This window comes from Sinohyriopsis cumingii, chromosome 5 (assembly GCF_028554795.1).
Source record: "Sinohyriopsis cumingii isolate HCF-2022 chromosome 5, ASM2855479v2, whole genome shotgun sequence".
Taxonomy (NCBI): Eukaryota; Metazoa; Mollusca; class Bivalvia; order Unionida; family Unionidae; genus Sinohyriopsis; species Sinohyriopsis cumingii.
The window spans coordinates 101,428,711-101,454,028 of NC_142965.1; the positions used below are offsets into that span (position 1 = coordinate 101,428,711).

Below are 25,318 nucleotides of genomic sequence, written 5' to 3' on the forward strand. Positions count from 1 at the left end.
CATAGGTGTATTGTGAGCAAGCACGGCGAATAAAGAATAATCTGTATAAACTAAAATTTATTTGAATCCTCATATCTACATATAACACGCGTAATATTTTGGTAGTATTGTACAATGTACCTGAACAAATCAAAATATTTAATTTGTATGAAGTGATAAAATTGTATATCATAAACCTCTTTCAACTATAAACTTAATTTTCAGGTAAGTGTATGCTTAATACTTAAAATAGTCCTACATTTCACTCTCTTACCTTGGCATGTTATGTGAACTAGCTGTGTAACAATGGTGTAGAGTGAGTCGAAGTTGTCAAGGGAGAAAACGTAAGGGGAGGATGAGGAGGAGTTCGACGAGGCTATATCCCTCAATTCTTGGTGTGACACTTCCTTACCAATACCTGGAAACAATCATTGGATAAAAATAATGTAGTCATAGTCATGCTGGTTTTCTTAATATTGAAATAGTTATGGCACAGTAGGAGTATCATATTGATTGCTTCATATTGAAGATTTTTTATATCCCAAATTGATATATATGGCCCCTAACCATAAAAGCAAGTAAGTCATTATTCGCAGGAACAAAAAAAAACGATACAATTAATTGTTCGTTACGTCGAGGTACAATGCCTCGGGGGAGGGATATTATATATATATAGCTTTTTAAGTGAACTAAATGGAAATATTTACATGCTTTTATTAATGTTACATCGTCGTCGTCATCATCAATTATCATCATCGTCTTGCTCTTGAACACATACACACACACACACACACACACACACGATGAAATCGCTCAGGTGACCTTGTGGTTAAAACGTCCGCCTCGGACGCGATAGGTCGTGGATTCGATCCCCAGCCGAGTCATACCAAAGACTTATAAAAATGGATTAGTGTTAGGACTGGTCGGCCTGGTGTCAGGATAATATGACTGGGTGGGACATCATGCTACATGACTGCGGCATGATGTCCCAGTGCAAGACATCACTATTAACTACCACACTGCAGACATCGTAGCGATATGACTGAAAAATTGTTAAAGTTACGTTAAAAATCCAAATCGCACACACTCAAACGATGAGCTATCATTCAACCTTACCAACTGCAGCGATACCCTTCACAAGACCGGATGTTTTAAGAGCAGATGCTTCCTGTCTTGTACTTTGCCTATACGTAGACATACCATCAGTGATAACGAACAAAAATACATTAGCCCATTTTTTGTTCGGCCTTTTCATGCCTGCAGCAATCTCAGCTACTTCTTTTGCTTTTTGTAAAGCCTTATCCGTTCTAGTTATTCCGGGCTTAAACTGGACACTCTGAATGGCTGCCTTGAGAGTGGCGTTATTGTTGTATCTGCTTAAATTAAACTCCAAGTAAGCCTCAGACGAGAAAGTAATGATGCTGACTTGGGTGTCGTTAGGACCAATCAGGACCTGGTCGGTGAAATTGGATACGAAGTCCAACTGTTTCTTGAAGTTTTCTTCCGTTTGACTGATCGAAGAGTCCAGTAAAAATATCATGTCCGCAGGTTGTGGATGACAGATTCCTGAAACAAGGGATGCTGCATGCTTGAAGTTGATCCGTATATTTCATGATCAACAGTGGGAGGAAAAACTGACTAATAGTTTTCACAAGTTTATCTTTCTAGGAGTCTGAATATTATTAATAAAATGATATTGAAAATTATTATCCATTAGTGTAGTATCTGGGTGTGTCTGTGCTGGACCAGAAGTGTAGTATATGTGTGTGTCTGTACCGGGCCAATCGTTTCATACTTGGGTGTATCTGTACCGGGCCAATCGTTTCATACTTGGGTGTGCCTGTGACAGATTTGTTTTAATCATAAAGATATATGCTCTATATTCGCTTCTAGGGTGAGTCCAACTGCAAACAAAACATAGCCTGATATGCCGTCGCATTATCCATCAGCAGATCAGGGATTATATATTTGCTCTACTGGTTACTCCCACCAAAACTGTAAAGACCCGGATCTGCCTACGCATTATGGGATGGCAGATCTGGGTGTACACATCTTGCAGTCGGACTTTACTTACAAAGAGAGTATGCACGGCATTTATTTTGTGTATTCAGTCTTAGTTCTTCTCAATGAAAGTCTTCCCAATTAGTCAAAATAGTTTTTATCTGAAGAATGGGTGCACAAACAAACCTGTTTGGCAGAGCTCTTCATAGAATCCGGATGGACAATTACACCGGAAGACATTGACGAGGTCCACACACGTTCCTCCGTTTTGACAGGGGCCACTCTCACACTCGTTATAATCTGTAAAAGAAGAGTGTGTTCCCATGATGCCATTTCTATATATGTGCTATATTCTCCTTTCTCCGATATCAACTATATTGGAAGGAATATGTGTCACAGAAGAACAGTTATTTGTACTTTTCATAGTAGAACAGGTATTTGTACTTTTCCTAATAGAGCAGGTATTTGTACTTTTCATAATAGAGAAGGTATTTGTACTTTTCCTAATATAACAGGTATTGGCACTTTTCATAATCGAACAGTTATTTTGTACCTTTCATAATGGAAAATTATTTATATCTTTCGTAATGGAACATGTATTTATACCTTTCTTGATAGAAAAGTTTTTTTTTGTACCACAAGCAAAAGATAAAGAAATTTACTATCATGAAGAATGAGGGATTCATCTTACGATACCAATGAGAAAAAAAATTAAATGTTCAAAAAAATTAAAGCTTTTAATACACGATGAATATGCTATTTTTTCATTATTTAAACTATTTTTATCGTTGTCTTAATCATTCTATCAAAAATAAATAAGTTACTGAAGGCGTATAAGTTGCTCTCTCTCTCTCTCTCTCTCTCTCTCTCTATATATATATATATATATATATATATATATATATATATATATATATATATATAAGCAGCAGGGAGGGCAGACAGACCTAGGGTTCCCGACAAAGAATAAACCTTCCACAGAAAACTCTCTCGTAGAAAGGTTCTATTTACCGAATAAAGGCTTCCTGGAGAATTTTATTCGTTATTGAACCCTGTTCCATCAATAAAACCCTAGTCTGAAGATTTTAGCTGAAAAAAAAAGTATTCTACGTGAATTTTAATTTTTTTTTTTTTTGTTTATTGCCATACGACCGACCATAGGTAGAGCCCTCCCTGCTGCTATCTGCATCAGACAAAACCAGGGTTTTTTTCTGCTGCGTTGCTGATTGAGTGACTCGAATACATATATGACATCAATATGAGAAACAATTCGTGTGGAGACAAAATAATCTAACATTGGCGCGAAAAATAAATAATATTCACATCGACGTGGAGACATCACCATGAGAAACAATTCGTGTGGTGACAAAATAATCTAACAATCGACGCGAAAACAAAAATAATCTTCACGTGAAAACATCACCACGAAAAACAATTCGCGAGGAAACAGAATAACTCTCACATGTACGGGAACAAAATAAATGTAGAATTGGCGCGCGGGAAACAAAATAACTCTCATATATATGGAAACAAAAATAAACTCACATGTATGAGAAAACACAACCACGGGAAACCTGTACGGGAACAAAATAAATGTTGAATTGGCGCAGGGGAAACATCGGCGCGGAAACAAAAATAAACTCACATCGACGTGGAGACATCACCATGAAAAACGAATCGCGCGGAGACAAAATAATCTGACATTGGCGCGAAAACAGTTCATGAGTCAGATTAATAATCCTGACTATCATGGTAGAGTCGTCAAATTTATGATCTAATTATTAGCCCTCACCCCCTGTGAAAAAATATTATATCATCATGAGACAAAGGAAAGTGACTCAATTCCTTATAAATATATTGATTGTGTCACTTTCCTCAGTCATCAGCGCACGAAAACAACACACGGGAAACATCGGCACGGAAAAAACATTTTTTTTTTTGTCCTGCCGAGATCATCACGGTTGGTGCAAGTGACACATTCCTTGCAAGTGACACATTCCTTATAATAATATTGATTGTGTCACTTTCGTCAGTCATCACGGAGGGGCTGAATCACGATGATAAGTACTCCTCCAACGACGGTATTGGTTTATTCGTTCTTGTGTGGTATTCGACAAGACATCGATATCGAGTACCATCACAATCAATACACAACGGAATTTTACCGCGAACCCCTCTACTGCAGCTGATGCAACGTTGAGGACCATTAGAACCATTACTTTTGCGTGAAATCTCTCTGTGGTAGCTACAAAAATGACCTCGGCAATTTCTTCCACATAATTCGGTTGACCCCCGAAGAAGCCAAGCGCATTTGTTGACCATCTTATACTTAATATTTTATATATTTAATTCAAAAGATTAAAAATAATCAATTGAAGATGAGGACGTCCAGGAGCTGTCAATGCAAATATAATGTTGGGTTTATTTTTCGACCCTCGATCTATGGTACAAGTGACACATTTCCTTATAAATATATGATTTGTGTCATTTGCACCATCATCATGAAGGGGCTGGTTTACGGTGATAAATATTCTTCCAATGATGGTATTGGTTTATTCATTTTTGTGTGATATTGAACCATACACCGGTATTTTGTCCCACCGCAATTAATACACAACGGAATTTTGCCGCGGACTCCTCTACCGCATCTAATACAACTCCGAGGTCCACATGAGCCACTATTTCGGTAGATTCTCATATGCTCGCTACAGAATTCTTTTCTGCAATTTTTGCCACACAATTCGGTTGATCCATGACGAAGCCAAGAACATCTGTTGACCATCGTATATTTAATATCTTATATATTTAATTGATTTTATTTAATCTCTCAATTAGAAATATGGAATTAAGTATAAAATGAGCGACAAAATTATTGCGATATTATTTGTGATGCGAGCGAGACAACCTATATATCTGTTTCAGGTAAATCTAAAAAAGAAAAAATTAATTATTTGTGCCTCGAAAATGACCCAACCTTTATTTTAGATACATTATTCGATAACCTCACTGACGAAGATGCGCGTGTGTTATCTAGAAGGAATTATTTTATGCTTCGAGACTATTATAATATTTTCTCCCTTTTGATGCTAGATGAATCTATCTCAATACAAACTAAAGAAGAAGCAATTCAGGCACTTCAATCAGCATGCAAATCAACATATCATCTGCCTGGTATCATCATACAACATCTCAAGAATTTTTACATCTTTGCATCTGATGATGACTTTGAATCTGTCGCTGATAAATTCTTAGGATTATCATCGGTTACTGAAATCATACTAAGATTTCGCCTCAGGCATGCTGTATTCGACATCGGCTCATTCTTCAAACGCTGCAAAGAACACATTAATTACGGAGATGTCATGGGTACGTCGAAAGATTCTGATGAGAAATTAACTCACGAAGAAATTATTATTATTTTTCTCAATTATGTAACTGTGGCCGCGATAAGATATTTTTATTCACAACAACACACGGATATCATGTGTTATGTAAATGCGAACCTGTGTCATTCGATGCTCAGATAGAATTAATTAACAAAGCCGGTAAGGATAATCCGACAGGGAAACTTGATAAACAGGCCGGACTTCACAGCATCAAACTATCAGGAACAAAATCGAACAAAATCAATTCCGTCTGTAAAAGATTAATATCAAGTCAAATTACATCTCCACGAGATCTGCTCTGTTGTCCTACGTCAATTCAGCCACGCGAGATCGAGTATATAAAACCAACACAGAATGACTTAGGTGACTATGCTAATGAAATATCTCAGCAGGATTTAGAAAAAATATCGATCGAGTTGACCGGAGAACCTGATCAATTGATTACTGTTACCGCATCGTCAAGAAACAGATTGACAGTACAACGACGACCAGGACACTATTGTAATATTTGTAAGCGTCGTCATGGATGGAATGAGATTAACGACCATCCTGAAGATAAATGCGATAATGCCCTTATTTACGTCCACTCAGATAGCTTTATTGTTACCTGTCCTCGCAGTAACGGAAAAATAATCGTACAAAACAATTACGAGAAACAAATACGCGAATACTTCGCAGGGGCAACCAATAGCGTCGTTGATGAGGTCGTTAAACCGCTACCTGAGAACCAGCGAAATCCGGATTATATTAAATATCTGATGTTGGCCAAATACAAGAAACAAACACATCCTGGAGAATTTATCGACAAGACGCCCGATTACTGCTACACGAGTAAACCTCTACACGAATCCGGACCTGGATGTAAAATTATCTACGGAGATTACATGGATGGATCTTACTGCGGCACAGGGAAGAGTATATCAGCAGTTTCAGCAATAAACGAGGACGACTCTGTGTTGTGCTTGTCTTACCGAAAAGCTTTTACTGAGAAAGTAAAGTCCAACTATGGATTCGAATCTTATAGAGATATTACAGGAGATATTGTTCTTACAAAATCCAGAAAAGTTATAATTGAGTGGGAGTCTTTGTTAGGTGTAGAAGGCATCCCTGATGTGATAATCGTCGACGAGCTACATGGATTAATGCGTCAGTGTTATTCGGGCTGCAACAAAAGTTTATTCGATAAATTTGCTGGACTCGTAGCGATGGCTCCACCTGTTGTCGTGGCTGATGCTGACGCGAATAACGAAGATCTTGAATTATTTCGAGACAAACTAAATCGACCTGACATGAAATTCGTCATGAACAGGTATAAACCCGATCACGACAAAAGGTTTATCGTGGAAAACTCGCATAAAGATAACTACGCCAATCTTCTGAAACATTTATCAGATGGAAAAAGAGCCGTAATCTTCACGCACAACGAACTCAATGGATCTTACTCTGTTGAGGGAGTCGCGAAACAATTACAGCATCTAAAATATCGGGTAAAATACTACCATGCAGATACTAGTGCAGCAGAAAAAGCTAAAGATTTCTCAGATCTAACTAACGCTTTTAATGATGTTGATGTTGTAATCTATAATCACACTATAGAGGCCGGCGTTAGTATCGTCGATGACAGATTTAAGACATTGTTTGTGTTCTCGTCAGAATTAGGATCAGTCGAAGCGACTAAACAAGCCATCCACAGGTTTAGATGCGTCGACGAAATCCATTATTCTTCTGTATCAAAAACACACAAAAATCTTCCCCTGACCAGAGATGATATCATCACAACCATTATCAACAACGAGAAAAACCTCACCGAGAAGGAGAAATCATTCAGAATGCCGACTCCAGGTGAACTGACCACACCGTACGGGTATGCGTTTATCAGCTACATTATCGAAGAAAATAATTCAAAAATGTATTTTACACCACGATTAATCGAAACCATGAGAAATAGCGGCTATGAGATAATTCAGCCCGAACCGGACGAATACAAACTATGGCTGACAAAAAAAAAAGTTGAAAAAAGTATCAGGTAATGAGATTAAGACAGATCCCGACGTTGATGATTTTCTTAAGACGTCAATCGGGCTAAGAATAAAAAATGCTGCTGGTGAAGATAACGTTACTGATGAAAATATTATTACCAACGAGGATAATGTTACCGATGAAAATACTATTACCAACGAGGATAATGTTACCGACGAAGATAAACTACCAAAATACTATCATTATCGAGCAAATGACAATATAGAACCATACGAGAAGAAATTGAAATACATGAATTATTTGTTTCAGCGCGACTGTGCCAAACTAAGCGAAGACGAAATAGAATTACTTTACAAGAAATCCACCCAGATGAGACGAGCACAGCAGATAATCGCGCATAAATTCAACAACGGAGACATCACTGAAACGTTTAGATCAGATAAATTATCCCCACGAGAAAAATTAACAATAATCCGCGACGTCCTTGAAATATTCTCGCTACCCGATATAGTGCCTGACGATCTATCTGTGACATCTGTGATAATCGACCGAGGGAAGCTTATATCAGACATCGAGGCCGCGATTGCCAATCCAGATCGTATAGAGAAATATAATAATTTTATCAAACAGTTCTCAACGATCTTCCCCGAGGCCCAGAATAAATCAAGAGCAAAAACATCAAAATTAACAACAAAAAATATCATTGAGAAAATAAAGACGATCTATATAAGGGATTTGCTGCGGAGATGAAATCAGATGATAGCCGACACGCTAATCGAGGTAATTATATATTATATTATCCCAGCTGGCCTGAGGCAGATTTTATTAACAACGATATATGGAGAAATACGCTAACTCCTGAGGAGGGATTCGCTGGCGGTTATGATATCAATATCATCGATGAGCACACGAAATGGCTGAAATACCACATATGGATTATAAATAGATGGGTCGGTCGATACGGTAAATCTGATCAATAATCTGATAATGGTGCAAGTGACACAATCAGTATATTTATAAGGAAATGTGTCACTTGCACCATATCCAAGATAATGTATGATAAATTTAAAACCCTAATGATAATCAGAATATATATCTGAGGGCCTTTTCTCGCCTCGCATTTTGACAATCAATGACGTCATCGCCGACCTTTGACCAGCCGCATCTCTACTCAACCTCGAACAATTAGTTTTGGGTTTTTTTTCGTCACAAATTTTATTCAGAATTTTCTCCACGCTGATATCATTATAAATCTTTTTGACCTCAGGCGACATCGAAATCTTATTAAAATCATTCAACCGCGCATTGTATTTACGGGTCATCTCATCCAGCTGTTTCTGCTGCTCATCTACGTTGTTCATCTTCGCGATAATCTCGCTGCTGTATTCGTTTAGTGATTTATTTATGTCATCGTTTGCTCTGTTATTTATTTTTGTAATAATCTGCTGTAGAGTTTTATTGTCCTCAAGAATTTTGTTGTAGTGGTCCTTTGTCTCATTTAGATCTTTTTTAGCTGTTTATTCTCTTCAGATAGATTATCCAGTGAGGTTTGTGTCGATTCTAGTTTATTTTGGTATTTTAAGATTTTATTTTTGTATTTGCTCGATTCGACATTATTGTTACTCAATTCAGTTTTGCTAATTAATCTGACCGATGCGGCCCTGTCATCAGATTTGTTACTCGATTCGATCTTACTATCAGATTTATTCGATGTGGTTTTGTTGATTAATCTAACATTATTGTTGTCCGATTCGGCCTTGTCATCAGATTTGTTCCTCGATTCGATCTTACTATCAGATTTATTCGATGTGGTTTTGTTGATTAATCTAACATTATTGTTGTCCGATTCGGCCTTGTCATCAGATTTGTTCGATTCAGTCTTACTGATTAATCTGACATTATTGTTGCTCAATTTGGCCCTGTCATCAGATTTGTTCGATTCAGTCTTATTGATTAATCTTCTCGACGCGGCCTTTTCATCGGATTTATTCGATTCGATCTTATTATCAGATTTGTTACTCGATTCAGTCTGATTGATTAATCTGATATTATTGTTGTTCGATTCGACCCTGTCATCAGATTTATTACTCGATTCAGTCTTATTGATTAATCTGACCGATGTGACTTTGTTATCAGATTTATTCGATTCGATCTTACTATCAGATTTATTCGATGTGGTTTTGTTGATTAATCTAACCGATGTGGCTTTGTTATCAGATTTGTTCGATTCAGTCTTATTGATTAATCTAGCATTATTGTTGCTCGACGCGGATTGTCATCGGATTTATGGCTCGATTTGGTCTTGTTGATTAATCTAACATTATGTTGCTCGATTTAATATCATCTTGTTTATTTTTATTCCACAGCTCATATAGTCGTGTATAGCCGATTTTATATTTATCTGCTATGTTTTTGGCCGTCATTTTGCCTCTCAGCAATTTTATTTCATTCTCTTGTTGTTTGGTCAGTGTTGTCCTTTGTGGCATAATATTTAATTTCTTCACAAAGAAAAAAAATATATATATATCGCCGCTTTTTATTATTACTAATCACCAAGAAATTGGAATTACTGTAATATCATTGCATCACATCATCTTGGGTGTGTCACAAAGTGTACAATTCCTTATAAATATACTGTTTGTACACTTTGTGACAGTCGTCATTCTATTGGTTTTGTTCTTCATATTGGCTGAACCATATCATCCGACGTGATCATCAAAATACGAGGCGAAAACAAACCCTCGGATTATCATTAGGGTTTTAAATTTATCATACATTATCTTGGATATGGTGCAAGTGACACATTTCCTTATAAATATACTGATTGTGTCACTTGCACCATTATCAGATTATTGATCAGATTTACCGTATCGACCGACCCATCTATTTATAATCCATATGTGGTATTTCAGCCATTTCGTGTGCTCATCGATGATATTGATATCATAACCGCCAGCGAATCCCTCCTCAGGAGTTAGCGTATTTCTCCATATATCGTTGTTAATAAAATCTGCCTCAGGCCAGCTGGGATAATATAATATATAATTACCTCGATTAGCGTGTCGGCTATCATCTGATTTCATCTCCGCAGCAAATCCCTTATATAGATCGTCTTTATTTTCTCAATGATATTTTTTGTTGTTAATTTTGATGTTTTTGCTCTTGATTTATTCTGGGCCTCGGGGAAGATCGTTGAGAACTGTTTGATAAAATTATTATATTTCTCTATACGATCTGGATTGGCAATCGCGGCCTCGATGTCTGATATAAGCTTCCCTCGGTCGATTATCACAGATGTCACAGATAGATCGTCAGGCACTATATCGGGTAGCGAGAATATTTCAAGGACGTCGCGGATTATTGTTAATTTTTCTCGTGGGGATAATTTATCTGATCTAAACGTTTCAGTGATGTCTCCGTTGTTGAATTTATGCGCGATTATCTGCTGTGCTCGTCTCATCTGGGTGGATTTCTTGTAAAGTAATTCTATTTCGTCTTCGCTTAGTTTGGCACAGTCGCGCTGAAACAAATAATTCATGTATTTCAATTTCTTCTCGTATGGTTCTATATTGTCATTTGCTCGATAATGATAGTATTTTGGTAGTTTATCTTCGTCGGTAACATTATCCTCGTTGGTAATAGTATTTTCATCAGTAACGTTATCTTCACCAGCAGCGTTTTTTATTCTTAGCCCGATTGACGTCTTAAGAAAATCATCAACGGCGGGATCTGTCTTAATCTCATTACCTGATGCTTTTTTCAACTTTTTTTTGTCAGCCATAGTTTGTATTCGTCCGGTTCGGGCTGAATTATCTCATAGCCGCTATTTCTCATGGTTTCGATTAATCGTGGTGTAAAATACATTTTTGAATTATTTTCTTCGATAATGTAGCTGATAAACGCATACCCGTACGGTGTGGTCAGTTCACCTGGAGTCGGCATTCTGAATGATTTCTCCTTCTCGGTGAGGTTTTTCTCGTTGTTGATAATGGTTGTGATGATATCATCTCTGGTCAGGGGAAGATTTTTGTGTGTTTTTGATACAGAAGAATAATGGATTTCGTCGGCGCATCTAAACCTGTGGATGGCTTGTTTAGTCGCTTCGACTGATCCTAATTCTGACGAGAACACAAACAATGTCTTAAATCTGTCATCGACGATACTAACGCCGGCCTCTATAGTGTGATTATAGATTACAACATCAACATCATTAAAAGCGTTAGTTAGATCTGAGAAATCTTTAGCTTTTTCTGCTGCACTAGTATCTGCATGGTAGTATTTTACCCGATATTTTAGATGCTGTAATTGTTTCGCGACTCCCTCAACAGAGTAAGATCCATTGAGTTCGCTGTGCGTGAAGATTACGGTTCTTTTTCCATCTGATAAATGTTTCAGAAGATTGGCGTAGTTATCTTTATGCGAGTTTTCCACGATAAACCTTTTGTCGTGATCGGGTTTATACCTGTTCATGACGAATTTCATGTCAGGTCGATTTAGTTTGTCTCGAAATAATTCAAGATCTTCGTTATTCGTGTCAGCATCAGCCACGACAACAGGTGGAGCCATCGCTACGAGTCCAGCAAATTTATCGAATAAGCTTTTGTTGCAGCCCGAATAACACTGACGCATTAATCCATGTAGCTCGTCGACGATTATCACATCAGGGATGCCTTCTACACCTAACAAAGACTCCCACTCAATTATAACTTTTCTGGATTTTGTAAGAACAATATCTCCTGTAATATCTCTATAAGATTCGAATCCATAGTTGGACTTTACTTTCTCAGTAAAAGCTTTTCGGTAAGACAAGCACAACACAGAGTCGTCCTCGTTTATTGCTGAAACTGCTAATATACTCTTCCCTGTGCCGCAGTAAGATCCATCCATGTAATCTCCGTAGATAATTTTACATCCAGGTCCGGATTCGTGTAGAGGTTTACTCGTGTAGCAGTAATCGGGCGTCTTGTCGATAAATTCTCCAGGATGTGTTTGTTTCTTGTATTTGGCCAACATCAGATATTTAATATAATCCGGATTTCGCTGGTTCTCAGGTAGCGGTTTAACGACCTCATCAACGACGCTATTGGTTGCCCCTGCGAAGTATTCGCGTATCTGTTTCTCGTAATTGTTTTGTACGATTATTTTTCCGTTACTGCGAGGACAGGTAACAATAAAGCTATCTGAGTGGACGTAAATAAGGGCATTATCGCATTTATCTTCAGGATGGTCGTTAATCTCATTCCATCCATGACGACGCTTATAAATATTACAATAGTGTCCTGGTCGTCGTTGTACTGTCAATCTGTTTCTTGACGATGCGGTAACAGTAATCAATTGATCAGGTTCTCCGGTCAACTCGATCGATATTTTTTCTAAATCCTGCTGAGATATTTCATTAGCATAGTCACCTAAGTCATTCTGTGTTGGTTTTATATACTCGATCTCGCGTGGCTGAATTGACGTAGGACAACAGAGCAGATCTCGTGGAGATGTAATTTGACTTGATATTAATCTTTTACAGACGGAATTGATTTTGTTCGATTTTGTTCCTGATAGTTTGATGCTGTGAAGTCCGGCCTGTTTATCAAGTTTCCATGTCGGATTATCCTTACCGGCTTTGTTAATTAATTCTATCTGAGCATCGAATGACACAGGTTCGCATTTACATAACACATGATATCCGTGTGTTGTTGTGAATAAAAATATCTTATCGCGGCCACAGTTACATAATTGAGAAAAATAATAATAATTTCTTCGTGAGTTAATTTCTCATCAGAATCTTTCGACGTACCCATGACATCTCCGTAATTAATGTGTTCTTTGCAGCGTTTGAAGAATGAGTCGATGTCGAATACAGGATGCCTGAGGCGAAATCTTGGTATAATTTCAGTAACCGATGATAATCCTAAGAATTTATCAGCGACAGATTCAAAGTCATCATCAGATGCAAAGATGTAAAAATTCTTGAGATGTTGTATGATGATACCAGGCAGATGATATGTTGATTTGCATGCTGATTGAAGTGCCTGAATTGCTTCTTCTTTAGTTTGTATTGAGATAGATTCATCTAGCGTCAAAAGGGAGAAAATATTATAATAGTCTCGAAGTATAAAATAATTCCTTCTAGATAACACACGCGCATCTTCGTCAGTGAGGTTATCGAATAATGTATCTAAAATAAAGGTTGGGTCATTTTCGAGGCACAAATAATTAATTTTTTCTTTTAAAGATTTGCCTGAAACAGATATATAGGTTGTCTCGCTCGCATCACAAATAATATCGCAATAATTTTTTTCGCTCATTTTATACTTAATTCCATATTTCTAATTGAGAGATTAAATAAAATCAATTAAATATATAAGATGTTAAATATACAATGGTCAACAGATGTTCTTGGATTCGTCATGGATCAACCGAATTGTGTGGCAAAAATTGCAGAAAAGAATTGTGTAGCGAGCATATGAGAATCTACCGAAATAGTGGCTCATGTGGACCTCGGAGTTGTGTTAGATGCGGTAGAGGAGTCCGCGGCAAAATTCCGTTGTGTATTAATTGCGGTGGGACAAAATACCGGTGTATGGTTCAATATCACACAAAAATGAATAAACCAATACCATCATTGGAAGAATATTTATCACCGTAAATCAGCCCCTTCATGATGATGGTGCAAATGACACAAATCATATATTTATAAGGAAATGTGTCACTTGTACCATAGACCGAGGGTCGAAAAATAAACCCAACATTATATTTGCATTGACAGCTCCTTGACGTCCTCATCTTCAATTGATTATTTTTAATCTTTTGAATTAAATATATAAAATATTAAGTATAAGATGGTCAACAAATGCGCTTGGCTTCTTCGGGGGTCAACCGAATTATGTGGAAGAAATTGCCGAGGTCATTTTTGTAGCTACCACAGAGAGATTTCACGCAAAAGTAATGGTTCTAATGGTCCTCAACGTTGCACCAGCTGCAGTAGAGGGGTTCGCGGTAAAATTCCGTTGTGTATTGATTGTGATGGTACTCGATATCGATGTCTTGTCGAATACCACACAAGAACGAATAAACCAATACCGTCGTTGGAGGAGTACTTATCATCGTGATTCAGCCCCTCCGTGATGACTGACGAAAGTGACACAATCAATATTATTATAAGGAATGTGTCACTTGCACCAACCGTGATGATCTCGGCAGGACAAAAAAAAATGTTTTTTCCGTGCCGATGTTTCCCGTGTGTTGTTTTCGTGCGCTGATGACTGAGGAAAGTGACACAATCAATATATTTATAAGGAATTGAGTCACTTTCCTCAGTCTCATGATGATATAATATTTTTTCACAGGGGGTGAGGGCTAATAATCAGATCATAAATTTGACGACTCTACCATGATGGTCAGGATTATTAATCTGACTCATGAATTGTTTTCGCGCCAATGTCAGATTATTTTGTCTCCGCGCGAATCGTTTTTCATGGTGATGTCTCCAAGTCGATGTGAGTTTATTTTTGTTTCCGCGCCGATGTTTCCCCTGCGCCAATTCAACATTTATTTTGTTACCGTACAGGTTTCCCGTGGTTGTGTTTTCTCATATATGTGAGTTTATTTTTGTTTCCGTATATATGAGAGTTATTTTGTTTCCCGCGCGCCAATTCTACATTTATTTTGTTCCCGTACATGTGAGAGTTATTCTGTTTCCTCGCGAATTGTTTTTCATGGTGATGTTTTCACGTCGATGTGAAGATTATTTTTGTTTTCGCGCCGATTGTTAGATTATTTTGTCTCCACACGAATTGTTTCTCATGGTGATGTTTCCACGTCGATGTGAATATTATTTATTTTTCGCGCCAATGTTAGATTATTTTGTCTCCACACGAATTGTTTCTCATATTGATGTCATATATGTATTCGAGTCGCTCAATCAGCAACGCAGCAGAAAAAAACCCTGTTTTTTCTGATGCAGATAGCAGCAGAGAGGGCTCTACCTATGGTCGGTCGTATGGCAATAAACAAAAAAAAAATTAAAATTCACGTAGAATACTTTTTTTCAGCTAAAATCTTCAGACTAGGGTTTTATTGATGGAACAGGGTTCAATAGCGAATAAAATTTTCTAGGAAGCCTTTATTCGGTAAATAGAACCTTTCTACGAGAGAGTTTTCTGTGGAAGGTTTATTCTTTGTCGGGAACCCTAGGTCTGTCTGCCCTCCCTGCTGCTTATATATAGATATATATATATATATATATATATATATATATATATATATATATATATATATATATATATATATATATATATATATATATATATATATATTAAGAGAGAGAGAGAGAGATGAGGAGCAATAACGTTTACAATACATAATAAAAACATTGTCAAATATGAATATTGCTACATAGTTCAGCTTTCACCAAAGAATACTCAGGACCTTTGAAGATACACGAGTATTTTTTGCAATATAGACATCACTAACCTATTTCACAGTTAACACCTATGTATCCGGGCACACAGTTGCATTTGTACTCATTGACCATGTCGATGCAGGTACCATAGTGTTGACATGGATTACTGCTGCATTCCTCTATGTCTAAAACATACACATTATCTGGATCAGTCGTGAAGAATAAGAAGACAGCTTATTACAATTAGTTTTGCTACTAAATACATGCTAATTGGTTCGCACATAAAAGCCCTTCATCAAAAATAATAACTTGTTTGAAACTATAACGCCTGGTTTTCAATATTAAATATGTAGTTTTAAGTTACAAATAAATTTATCTGTGTAACATTAAACAAAACTATGATATGACTGCATCCAATGTATTATTAAAATAATTTGAAACATATAAGAGACCACTTGATGGTGCAAAAAAGTGATAAATTTACGTGAAACTGAAGTCATTTATGTCATCTGAGCACACTACAGCATTATTTTAGAACTGTTTATTAAACTAACTCATCAGCCTCTTGTCGTCTTGAGATATAAGTTTAAATGAAATTTCATTGACAAAGCTATATCTAATATCTCTGAAAGTAAAACAATGAACTTCGATCATGAATATATAAGTTCGGCAGCTTTTACTTATTTTCTAAGTTTCCTCATCTACAATTTATTTTCAGTTTGGCCTTCTATAAATGACGAACATATTTGAAATTAAACCTCTATTTGCATAATTGATGAAATTAATAGTAATGTTACAAAATATATTAGATAATTTACATTGGTTCTTGGAAAAGTGCAACGAGAGAACAGACTATATCGTACATAACACTGATAATTATTCACAAACCAGTTTCGCAGCTGGTTCCCGCATATCCTGGAATGCACGTGCAGTAAAAGAAGTTGTTACCCTGGTGACAGGTGGCATTATTGAAACAAGGGTTACTGCTACATTCATCAAAGTCTGTAAAGGCAATGAACGCATATAATATATATTATCTACAATATCAAATTTTATTTAAAAACGAGTCTTCGTAATTACATTAATTAACAAAATTAGTCTGAGTAGTGTAAACATTTTTTTAAAATCAGTACATGCAGGAAACTGACAATCTTGTCTTAATCCTGTGTATTTTACGTAATCAAGAATTAACTATTTCTCACATTATGTAGGGGGCCGAGCCAGAAATGTCGGATCGGACAGTACAGATGTCTGTGGGCCTGAATAAAGCTAGGGAGTTTTGGGACTGAGTCCCGATTAGGAGTATTTTGCCGTGTTGCAATTCGTGCTCCAAGCATAGTTCTGTAAGTAGAATATGACATGAAATGACAAAATATAGCCGTCGTTAGGGATAATACTCCGTACGTCTGCTTCACATCTGGAAGAAATGCCACAATGACCTTTAGCCGGTCCATACTTTTTAGCCTCTTGCTATATCTGTGAAACAGATGAACCAGGTTAGACTCTTGATCACGCCACAACTATATTCGGTGTATCCCATCCCATTTCAGTTACATGGATAAATAAAAAAGGTTAAAATAAAAAGAGTATTTTTATATAATGATACATGAGTTGGAGCCTCTCAGAAAATGTATATAGAACTATACACACTACCTTGATGCCTACGTACCCTGACAGCGGGCTCCTATGTAATCTTTGGGACATGCACAGGAATACCCGGATGAGGTTTTCTGACAGCTTCCGCCATTTAGGCACTGCATTCTGGTACAGTCTACATCATGCAAAATGGTAAGTAATATAACATAAACGTTCTTATAGCAAAATTATGATTATCATATTGACTCATTCATATTAAAGTTTTTGATTTCCCAAACTTTTATGTTTAACCTTTACCCCTCCCCCCAATAAAAAAGGAATCACCCTGTACTTAGCTTTAAATGCGTATGCGCCTTCAGAATGTCTGAAATATTTATATCCACAGTAATGTAAATTAAGAAATGCAGGAACACTAATCACGCAGCAAATATATTAATTTATCACTACAAAATAGGAAATTGAGAGTAACGTTTGGTGCTACATGTTGTATGTTAATCACTTTTCTTTTATAATTGAGACAATCTCATCATTTCAGTTTAAATAAATAAAAATAGAAAGTAATCTTTCTTAAACTGTTGATAAAGAAATATCGCCTCCGCGAGCTGAAAGGCACGTTTTGCGCTTAGAACATGACAAAACCTTGATAGCAATATATTTCAAGTAATGAAAGATCATAGTTTTAATTTGCTATGGAAATACTTTGGTGTTCCTAAGATCTGATTAGGTTCTGTGAATTTCAATAACTTTATAATGTTACAGGCTGGTATTATTTGTCCCAAAAGTAGATGTTTGCTTGAAAACAATATATTTCTAAATCTCTCAGCCGTAACATATTACGTTTTTATGTGATACTGGTATTAGAGTTCAAGTTATTTCACATACAATCTTGCATTATCTAACACTGTGTTTTATTCATTCGACATAAAATAGTTCCGAACAATGTCGTGTTATACGTTCTAAGTTTATCATTTAGTCTGATTTTTGCCAAGCTCAACAGCAAGTGTTATAAAAAGAAATGAAATAATGTTTTATAAATTAGGTTATTTTCTCAGTAAATGTGAGTTGAAATATTACATTTTTTAAAATTTCATTATATGCAAATATCGCAGTTATCCCAAAATATATTCAAAAATTCGTTTGGAAGAATGTACTTTTAGTATGAACAGAATTTATGACAATGAAAAAAGATACGACTTCTTTGAAATTTCACACACACACAATATAATGATTAAAGGGGGTAAATTCGGATACCTTTAGTTTTGATGACCAAGGTTTATATTTATCATATGAAAAGTTTGATGCAGACCCTGGATCGAACCGCCGTAGAGTACGCATTAACAATTTTATAGACTGTGATATTATTTCTTCGCATTTAAAGAATATGTTCGTGTTATCAAGTACTCTCCTGTATGATAAAGGGTTAGCACTTAACACTGTTTGATGTATATTTGCATCTCTCTCTCTCTCTCTCTCTCTCTCTCTCTCTCTCTCTCTCTATATATATATATATATATATATATATATATATATATATATATATATATATATATATATATATATATATATATATCAACAACTTACTCTGGAGCTACACCATCGTCTCCCGTGGAAAAGTTTCGAGTTTTCCGAAAATCTGATTTTATTTATTTAAATGATATATATAATTTTTCAGTTTCCCAAACCGCCAGTAACCTTTGACTACAAATTAAATTTGACATTCGAACAGATAGATAGTGGTGAAAGTATAGCGAATTCCGTATAAACTCTGATTAAAGTTATGGCGGCTCCAGTTTAGAATTAACATACTAACTACATATAATAACGATAAAGTATGTTCTTTCTATAAAATGTGTTATTGTGAAACAATTTTGGTGTCGGTTTTTTCAATTTTTTGGAAAACGGAGATTGGAGAAGATTTCGAGTTTTCCGAAAATCTGATTTTATTTATTTAAATGAATCTTGCAAGTCAAGTGTTCTAAATATATTATTACTACTAGCGAAATGTATTATATTTAGATCAAATTTTCGAAACAAAAGAGTCTAAATCAAGTGTTGGCTTTGTGAGAAAATAACTCTTGTTCTCTCTTTCTTGCTTTCTTGCACGCAGTGGGTAAGATACTTTGCAGGATTAGACGTGTCATAGTCTTTACAAATATAGATGCATAGGCATAGAAATTTAGTAATCTGATCATGATAATAGTAACTAAGATTGTATTTTATATTTTCCATCAATTTAGGAGATTCAAAATAAGGAACTGCAAATACCATGTCATTCTATTCTCTCTCTCTCTCTCTCTCTCTCAATATTCAGACATACTGAGCTGTAATCGACATAGCAAATGCACGCTTACTTGAGCACTTCGTGTTTGTAAACGGTGAATACAAGGCACCCAACCTTGCCACCGTGATATGTCTCGTGCAAAAAAAAAAAAAAAAAAAACATGTTTACCATTAGCAAAAGGTAATATATTGATTTTTAACAAATATTTTAAACGAGTACAAAAAACCTCTTCATCATTCCTGGATAAATTATTCTTTAGAAATTAATCTGGTTTCATTTTGTTTTCGTGTACATTTAGACACTACGTAAGTAGATACACAGATTAATGGGACAGATGGCGTCTGACCAAGCGTAGGTCTGGTCAGTGGCTCAGCCAAAAGAGTAATAGACACAGCTAAGTTAATTCGCCCCCTATACCTTATGCAGGTCGTCTTTGGATGACCTGTTTGAGGTTCACGCCTAAATGCCAATAATAATAATAATAATAATAATAAAAGTATATTTGCAGAAGTTCCCGAGTATGCTTGCCCTGATAACACATGTTGATGTAGGAACACACAAAAAACAAGGTGGATCAACATTCTACATGTTCGACTATTTTTTTGTTCTTGTCTAGTGCAGCTTCTGAGTTGGTATGGATTTTTAACCGGATTACGAGGTTCTTGGGTGTTCTCGAAGAAGGTTCTGATGTTAGGGCGAAAAGAACCACGTTATAATTATACTCGGGTTGAGTTCTTTGTTCTCTTGTCCGGCCTAAAGACTCCCACTGTATCAATGCAACAAGAATTGACCCATCGCCACTTGTCTCTCTCGCTGATAGATTAACCAAATAGCGATGGTAAATTAGATACCTCCAGACATCGCTTATGTCCGCCAGTTACTTCCGACTATCTTTTTGTCGCTATAATAAATTGGTTATGATAAATATTTTTAAAAAATTGCAATGTTTTGTCGATCTTTCGATAGATTACGGCGAAAAGAAGTGAATGGGAGCTTTGTAATTTGAAAAGTAGATCAACAAAATAATATATCACTCTCTCAATCTTTAAGATACTTGAGTGACCCTTTATTTTCTCACTGAGCTGAAGGAGGGGTGAAGGATAACAAAATAAAGAAATACAATAGTTTCAGATATTTGCCTTCCGGCATGCTTACGTTAACATGTATCATTGATCAGAGTTCTATCTGACGAACAGAGTAGAACTTTAAAATTATTATGTACAACAGGAAAGATCGAATCAGTAACTATTTACGATTTTCTTATATATTTTAATTCATTTACTTCTAAGTCCGATACAATTAATATAAACAAGATTATATACAAAATACTTTAATTGTTTTTGGAGTGAAATTCTTTTAACAATATGTTCTCCAGCAGCTTTTAAACTGATTTTAATAATTTACTGAAATGAAACATTGATATGCTAACTTGATATACATATATAAATGATGCAGGATCATTTTTGCGCCTTGGTAATTTTACATTTTGAAGAAAAATACAAATCGATTTTAATAAACCTATCACTGAAATTGAAATATATTTCTTAGCCAGATACTGAATGTTTGTAGGAAGTTAAAAGGCTGTCACATGATTTTGTAGGCGGAGCGATCTATTATCTCGCGTAAGTTCAAATTGCATGTTCAGGTGGTCAGCCAGGGCTGGTTGAGTGTGACGGACTGACAATAGATCAAATGGCCATAAAATTTAGACGGAGTCCCCCAGAACCTGAATGGGACCTTGTTAATGCATCTACTAATCAGATTAAGGCAGGTATGGTCAAACAGTGTCAGAGGTATGTTCTTACAAGATAAAGTCCACTTGCACGTACTATGTCACAATTTGACCTTGATATTTGCATCAAGTTCATTGGATGTTAAAAATATAAAGGGGATCTCCCAATGAGTCTGCATATGAGAATCATTTTTGTTGTGTCGTTCTGTGCTTGTGATATTTTGCTCACAAGAGGATTCTTTCATTCCATTCTAGATTATAAATATTTCCCACGAAAACATGCTAAAGGTCACTAGAACCTAAGCATGCTTTAGGAGTCTGTGGGCATTTAGGTCTGTTTAATTCCATAGTTTTCAAGATATCCTACTTAAAATAAGAGGAAGTAATAACATATTTATTGCTACATGGCTAGACTTCGAATCCATTTACCCAGTAACTTTCATGTTAAACGAACACACCAGATAGTTAATTATATACACCTCTGTATTTACTGCGAATATAGCCGTTTATAATCGAAATTCAACCAAATCCAAAACTAAAAAGAGTAATAGATGACTACATTTGGTCCCACCTAATATTTTTTCGAGTTGTTTCTTTGCTTTTTTTATTTTATTTTTATCTGAGTCACATAAGCGTAATGATCTCTGCTGATCATGATGTTGACGTGCCGTTATCCATCAAGCTTCCAAGAGTGTTGGCTCCAAAGATGGTAGTATGGTAGTGTGTGTGTTTGTGTGTGTGTGTGTGTGTGTGTGTGTGTGTGTGTGTGCGATTTGGATTTTAACGTAGCTTTAACAGTTTTTTTAGTCATATCGCTACGATGTTTGCAGTGTGGCAGTTTATAGTGATGTCTAGCACTGGGGAATCGTGCCACAGACATGTAGCATCATGTCCCACCCATACACATTATCCTGACACCAGGCCGACCAGTCCTAATACTAACCTCATAATGCTGAGCGCCAAGCGAGGCAACTGTTAGCACCATTTTCATAAGTCTTTGGTATAACTCGGCCGGGAATCGGACCCACGACCTCCCGCATACGAGGCGGACGTCCTAAAGAGGGTAGAAGTAGAAGGTTAATATACAGAAGAACTAAGAAGCATAATCATTTGTCTTCCTTCTTACAAAAGTGTAATTCATCCACACACGTTGGTGAAGACACATTGTCGAGAACTGAACTGTTATGTAGAAACCAGTTTTCATTTTTCAGCCACAGTAACTTTGACCTTTGACCATAATAGTGTTTAACTAGATACCATCTGGAAAGTATTTATTTCAATGTTTTGTGTTTAATTTCTTCCAAACTGTCATTTAGTATACTGCTACGACAATATGTACGCTGTACACGCCTTATCACGTTTTATATTCGTACCATTTGTTATTTACTGAGTAATATTCATAGTAAGGTGCTTCCCTTTTTAAGGATAACCCCACTGCTACAACGATGAACATTTGGTGGTAAAATGCTACCAACAGAAAACCTTACACTTTGATAACTGCATCACGCTTTGTTTATATTACATTTATGAGATATTTCTGTTACAGTGTTCGAAGTGCCGAATTGGAAAATGTTGCCAAATCGTTGGAGGAAAATGTCAGGATTTCTTGACATGCAGTTTTGGAACACATGGCTGACGATATTACAAGGTCGAACGTCACACAATACTGATGACGTCTGAGCCTCAAGACACAGAATAGTTATTTCACCTTGGTTTAGTTTGGATCTAAAACCGTGATAATAGCTGTAAGGTAGGATCCAGTCAACATGTTTGTGAATTAATGCGCCGAGACTATGTACTAAGGTTTACTGGACCCTCAGAGTCATAACAGCCTACAGGCAGCAATACATTCTGGAAGAATATGAGCTGTGAGGAGTACGTGTTTACTGTTGATGCTTTTATGAATGTGACTTCTCTGTTTCCTCTGGTTTTGTGATTAACACAAATTCGCATGCTCTGCGAGATTTAAGATGTGCAATTTTTGTTCACATAACCTGTATTCTAAACTAATGTCAGCTCATTTATTTGGTTTTGAGTTGATGTTTTGCTTTCGTTGACTTAGATCAAGAAACTCAATCCACTGTTATTCTTCTACGAATGAATAAACTAAAGAGTGTAGGTGTGCTAATTTACTAAATATGTTATTCTCTACTATTCTTGTCACCATTAATTCTGCAGTGGTATTGCGTCCATTTAAATATTTGTGTCCAATAACATGCAAGTAGTCGATTTTAAAATCGTTTTTAGATATGGGGATACAATTAAATTCTTTAATTGTGATCTTTTACGTTTAAAATTGTATAATTCATTTTTCATTTTTAATAAATGCAAATAGAAAGAAAAATAAAATTAAAAAATCTTATTTAGCTGTGATAGAATGGGCAATATTTATAAACTGTCATAAAAGATAAATAACTCTTGAAAAACATTACCAGCTTAGGCAATAATTTATGTTGTTCAAATAATTTAAAATTAGTGTTCAACATGTCAGTGTGTGAGGCATCACCAATGTATATTATGATCTATGGACCAGTGGGTCTTGTTAATTTGAAGGAAAACAATATGAGCGCTTCTGCAGTTCAGTGTCTAAAACAGAACGAATATAATATATTATTCAGGGATTTCAGCTCTTTAAAAATGTATGAGCTTAAATGTTCTTAAAAAGGGATACAAGATTTCAATTTGCAAAAACAAAATATGACAGCCTGACTTAAACTATTTTGACTGGCTGCTTGTTCCACCAATAACATATCACTTCGGTCCAGCTGTAAGAAAGATGATTGGCCTATTGATTTTAAAGTTTGATTTGAATGCTCTCATGTCTCACTTTCCCTAATAGTGATAAATGGAATATGTCCATGTGTAAAATGGAAAAGTATCCAACACATGCCACTGATGATTAGGATTCCAATGTTGCATTTGAGGCCAAGTCTTTAGATAAATGCTAATTTCGTGTTTCAATTTGGCAGATTAAATTGGCACTAAGGTAGCTTTTCGAAATGTTGATTGTAATGAACGACTCTCTCTCTCTCTGTCTGTCTCTCTGTCTCTCTCTCTCTCTCTCTGATGAACTCTTGAATTTTACAAAGGATATATCCATGGCAACGCGATGCCGCAGTGACAACTTTATTGCTCGATGTCATTTTCAGAATAACAGATCTGACCTACCGCATTTATTTCTTGGAACATTGGCTCGATAATATGTTATACTCACCCTGGCAAGTGACGCTGACAGTTGAATTAACTATTGAGGCTAGCTCTGAAGACTGGTTTACTTGTAGGAAGTAGGATTCAGAGGACGCAATCTTCCGGAGATCTTGAATAACCCAACTGATGCCTGGCCCTATACCTGCACTTGGAAAATCGAAGGCATTTTGTTTTCTTTACTTTCTAATACAACTGCCGCAATGATCAAATGAATAAACGACTCTGAATGCAATAAATATGTGTGTATGTGTGTGTGGGTGGGTGGGTGTGCTCAGGTAATCATTCTTTTTAGAAATCACAATAATCAGTCTGTTATAACTAAAGATCTACTTGCAGTAAATAGATCTCACATGTACCGATGAAAGTTTCTGTTTTGCTGACCTTTCTGATTCAAGCTCTTCCTGTTTTAATACTCTATCAGAATAACACGTCGTTGTAAAAAGTATATTGTTGGAAACAATATGTTCCGAATGAAGTCTTCAACTCATATAAATGTAAAAGCTGTAATCTGATTAGTAAATTGATAGGTCCTAAGAACATGAGCTGGTATATGTAGCTACCAGATCAACGTTACGTCTGAGATCGCAATTTTAATCAGAGGGACATTCTAATAGAAACATAATTATTATTATTGTATGTCTACAATTCAATAAGCCATATCTTTAATAGAATATTAGCTTGATTTTAATGATCTCTATCCTAGAATGAATAATTATCTAGTATATTTTGTGTACCGCTTTTGATAAATGCCAAGTCAT

The 25,318-nt window shown here is 36.0% G+C and overlaps 1 protein-coding gene across 2 annotated transcripts in view; it reads right to left on the reverse strand.

Annotated features, from left to right (window-relative positions):
• LOC149799886 (matrilin-1-like) overlaps nt 1-25,318 on the reverse strand; it is a 40,730-nt gene that overhangs the window by 6,271 nt on the left and 9,141 nt on the right. For both annotated transcript variants that reach the window (XM_089959329.1, XM_089959328.1), the window contains 7 exons: nt 24,568-24,702; nt 17,414-17,515; nt 16,633-16,746; nt 15,816-15,929; nt 2,167-2,280; nt 1,096-1,545; nt 254-397 (listed from right to left, as the gene is read on the reverse strand). In XM_089959329.1, the coding sequence (XP_089815455.1) occupies nt 254-397; nt 1,096-1,545; nt 2,167-2,280; nt 15,816-15,929; nt 16,633-16,746; nt 17,414-17,515; nt 24,568-24,702 (1,173 nt within the window). The remainder of the gene's footprint in view (nt 1-253; nt 398-1,095; nt 1,546-2,166; nt 2,281-15,815; nt 15,930-16,632; nt 16,747-17,413; nt 17,516-24,567; nt 24,703-25,318) is intronic.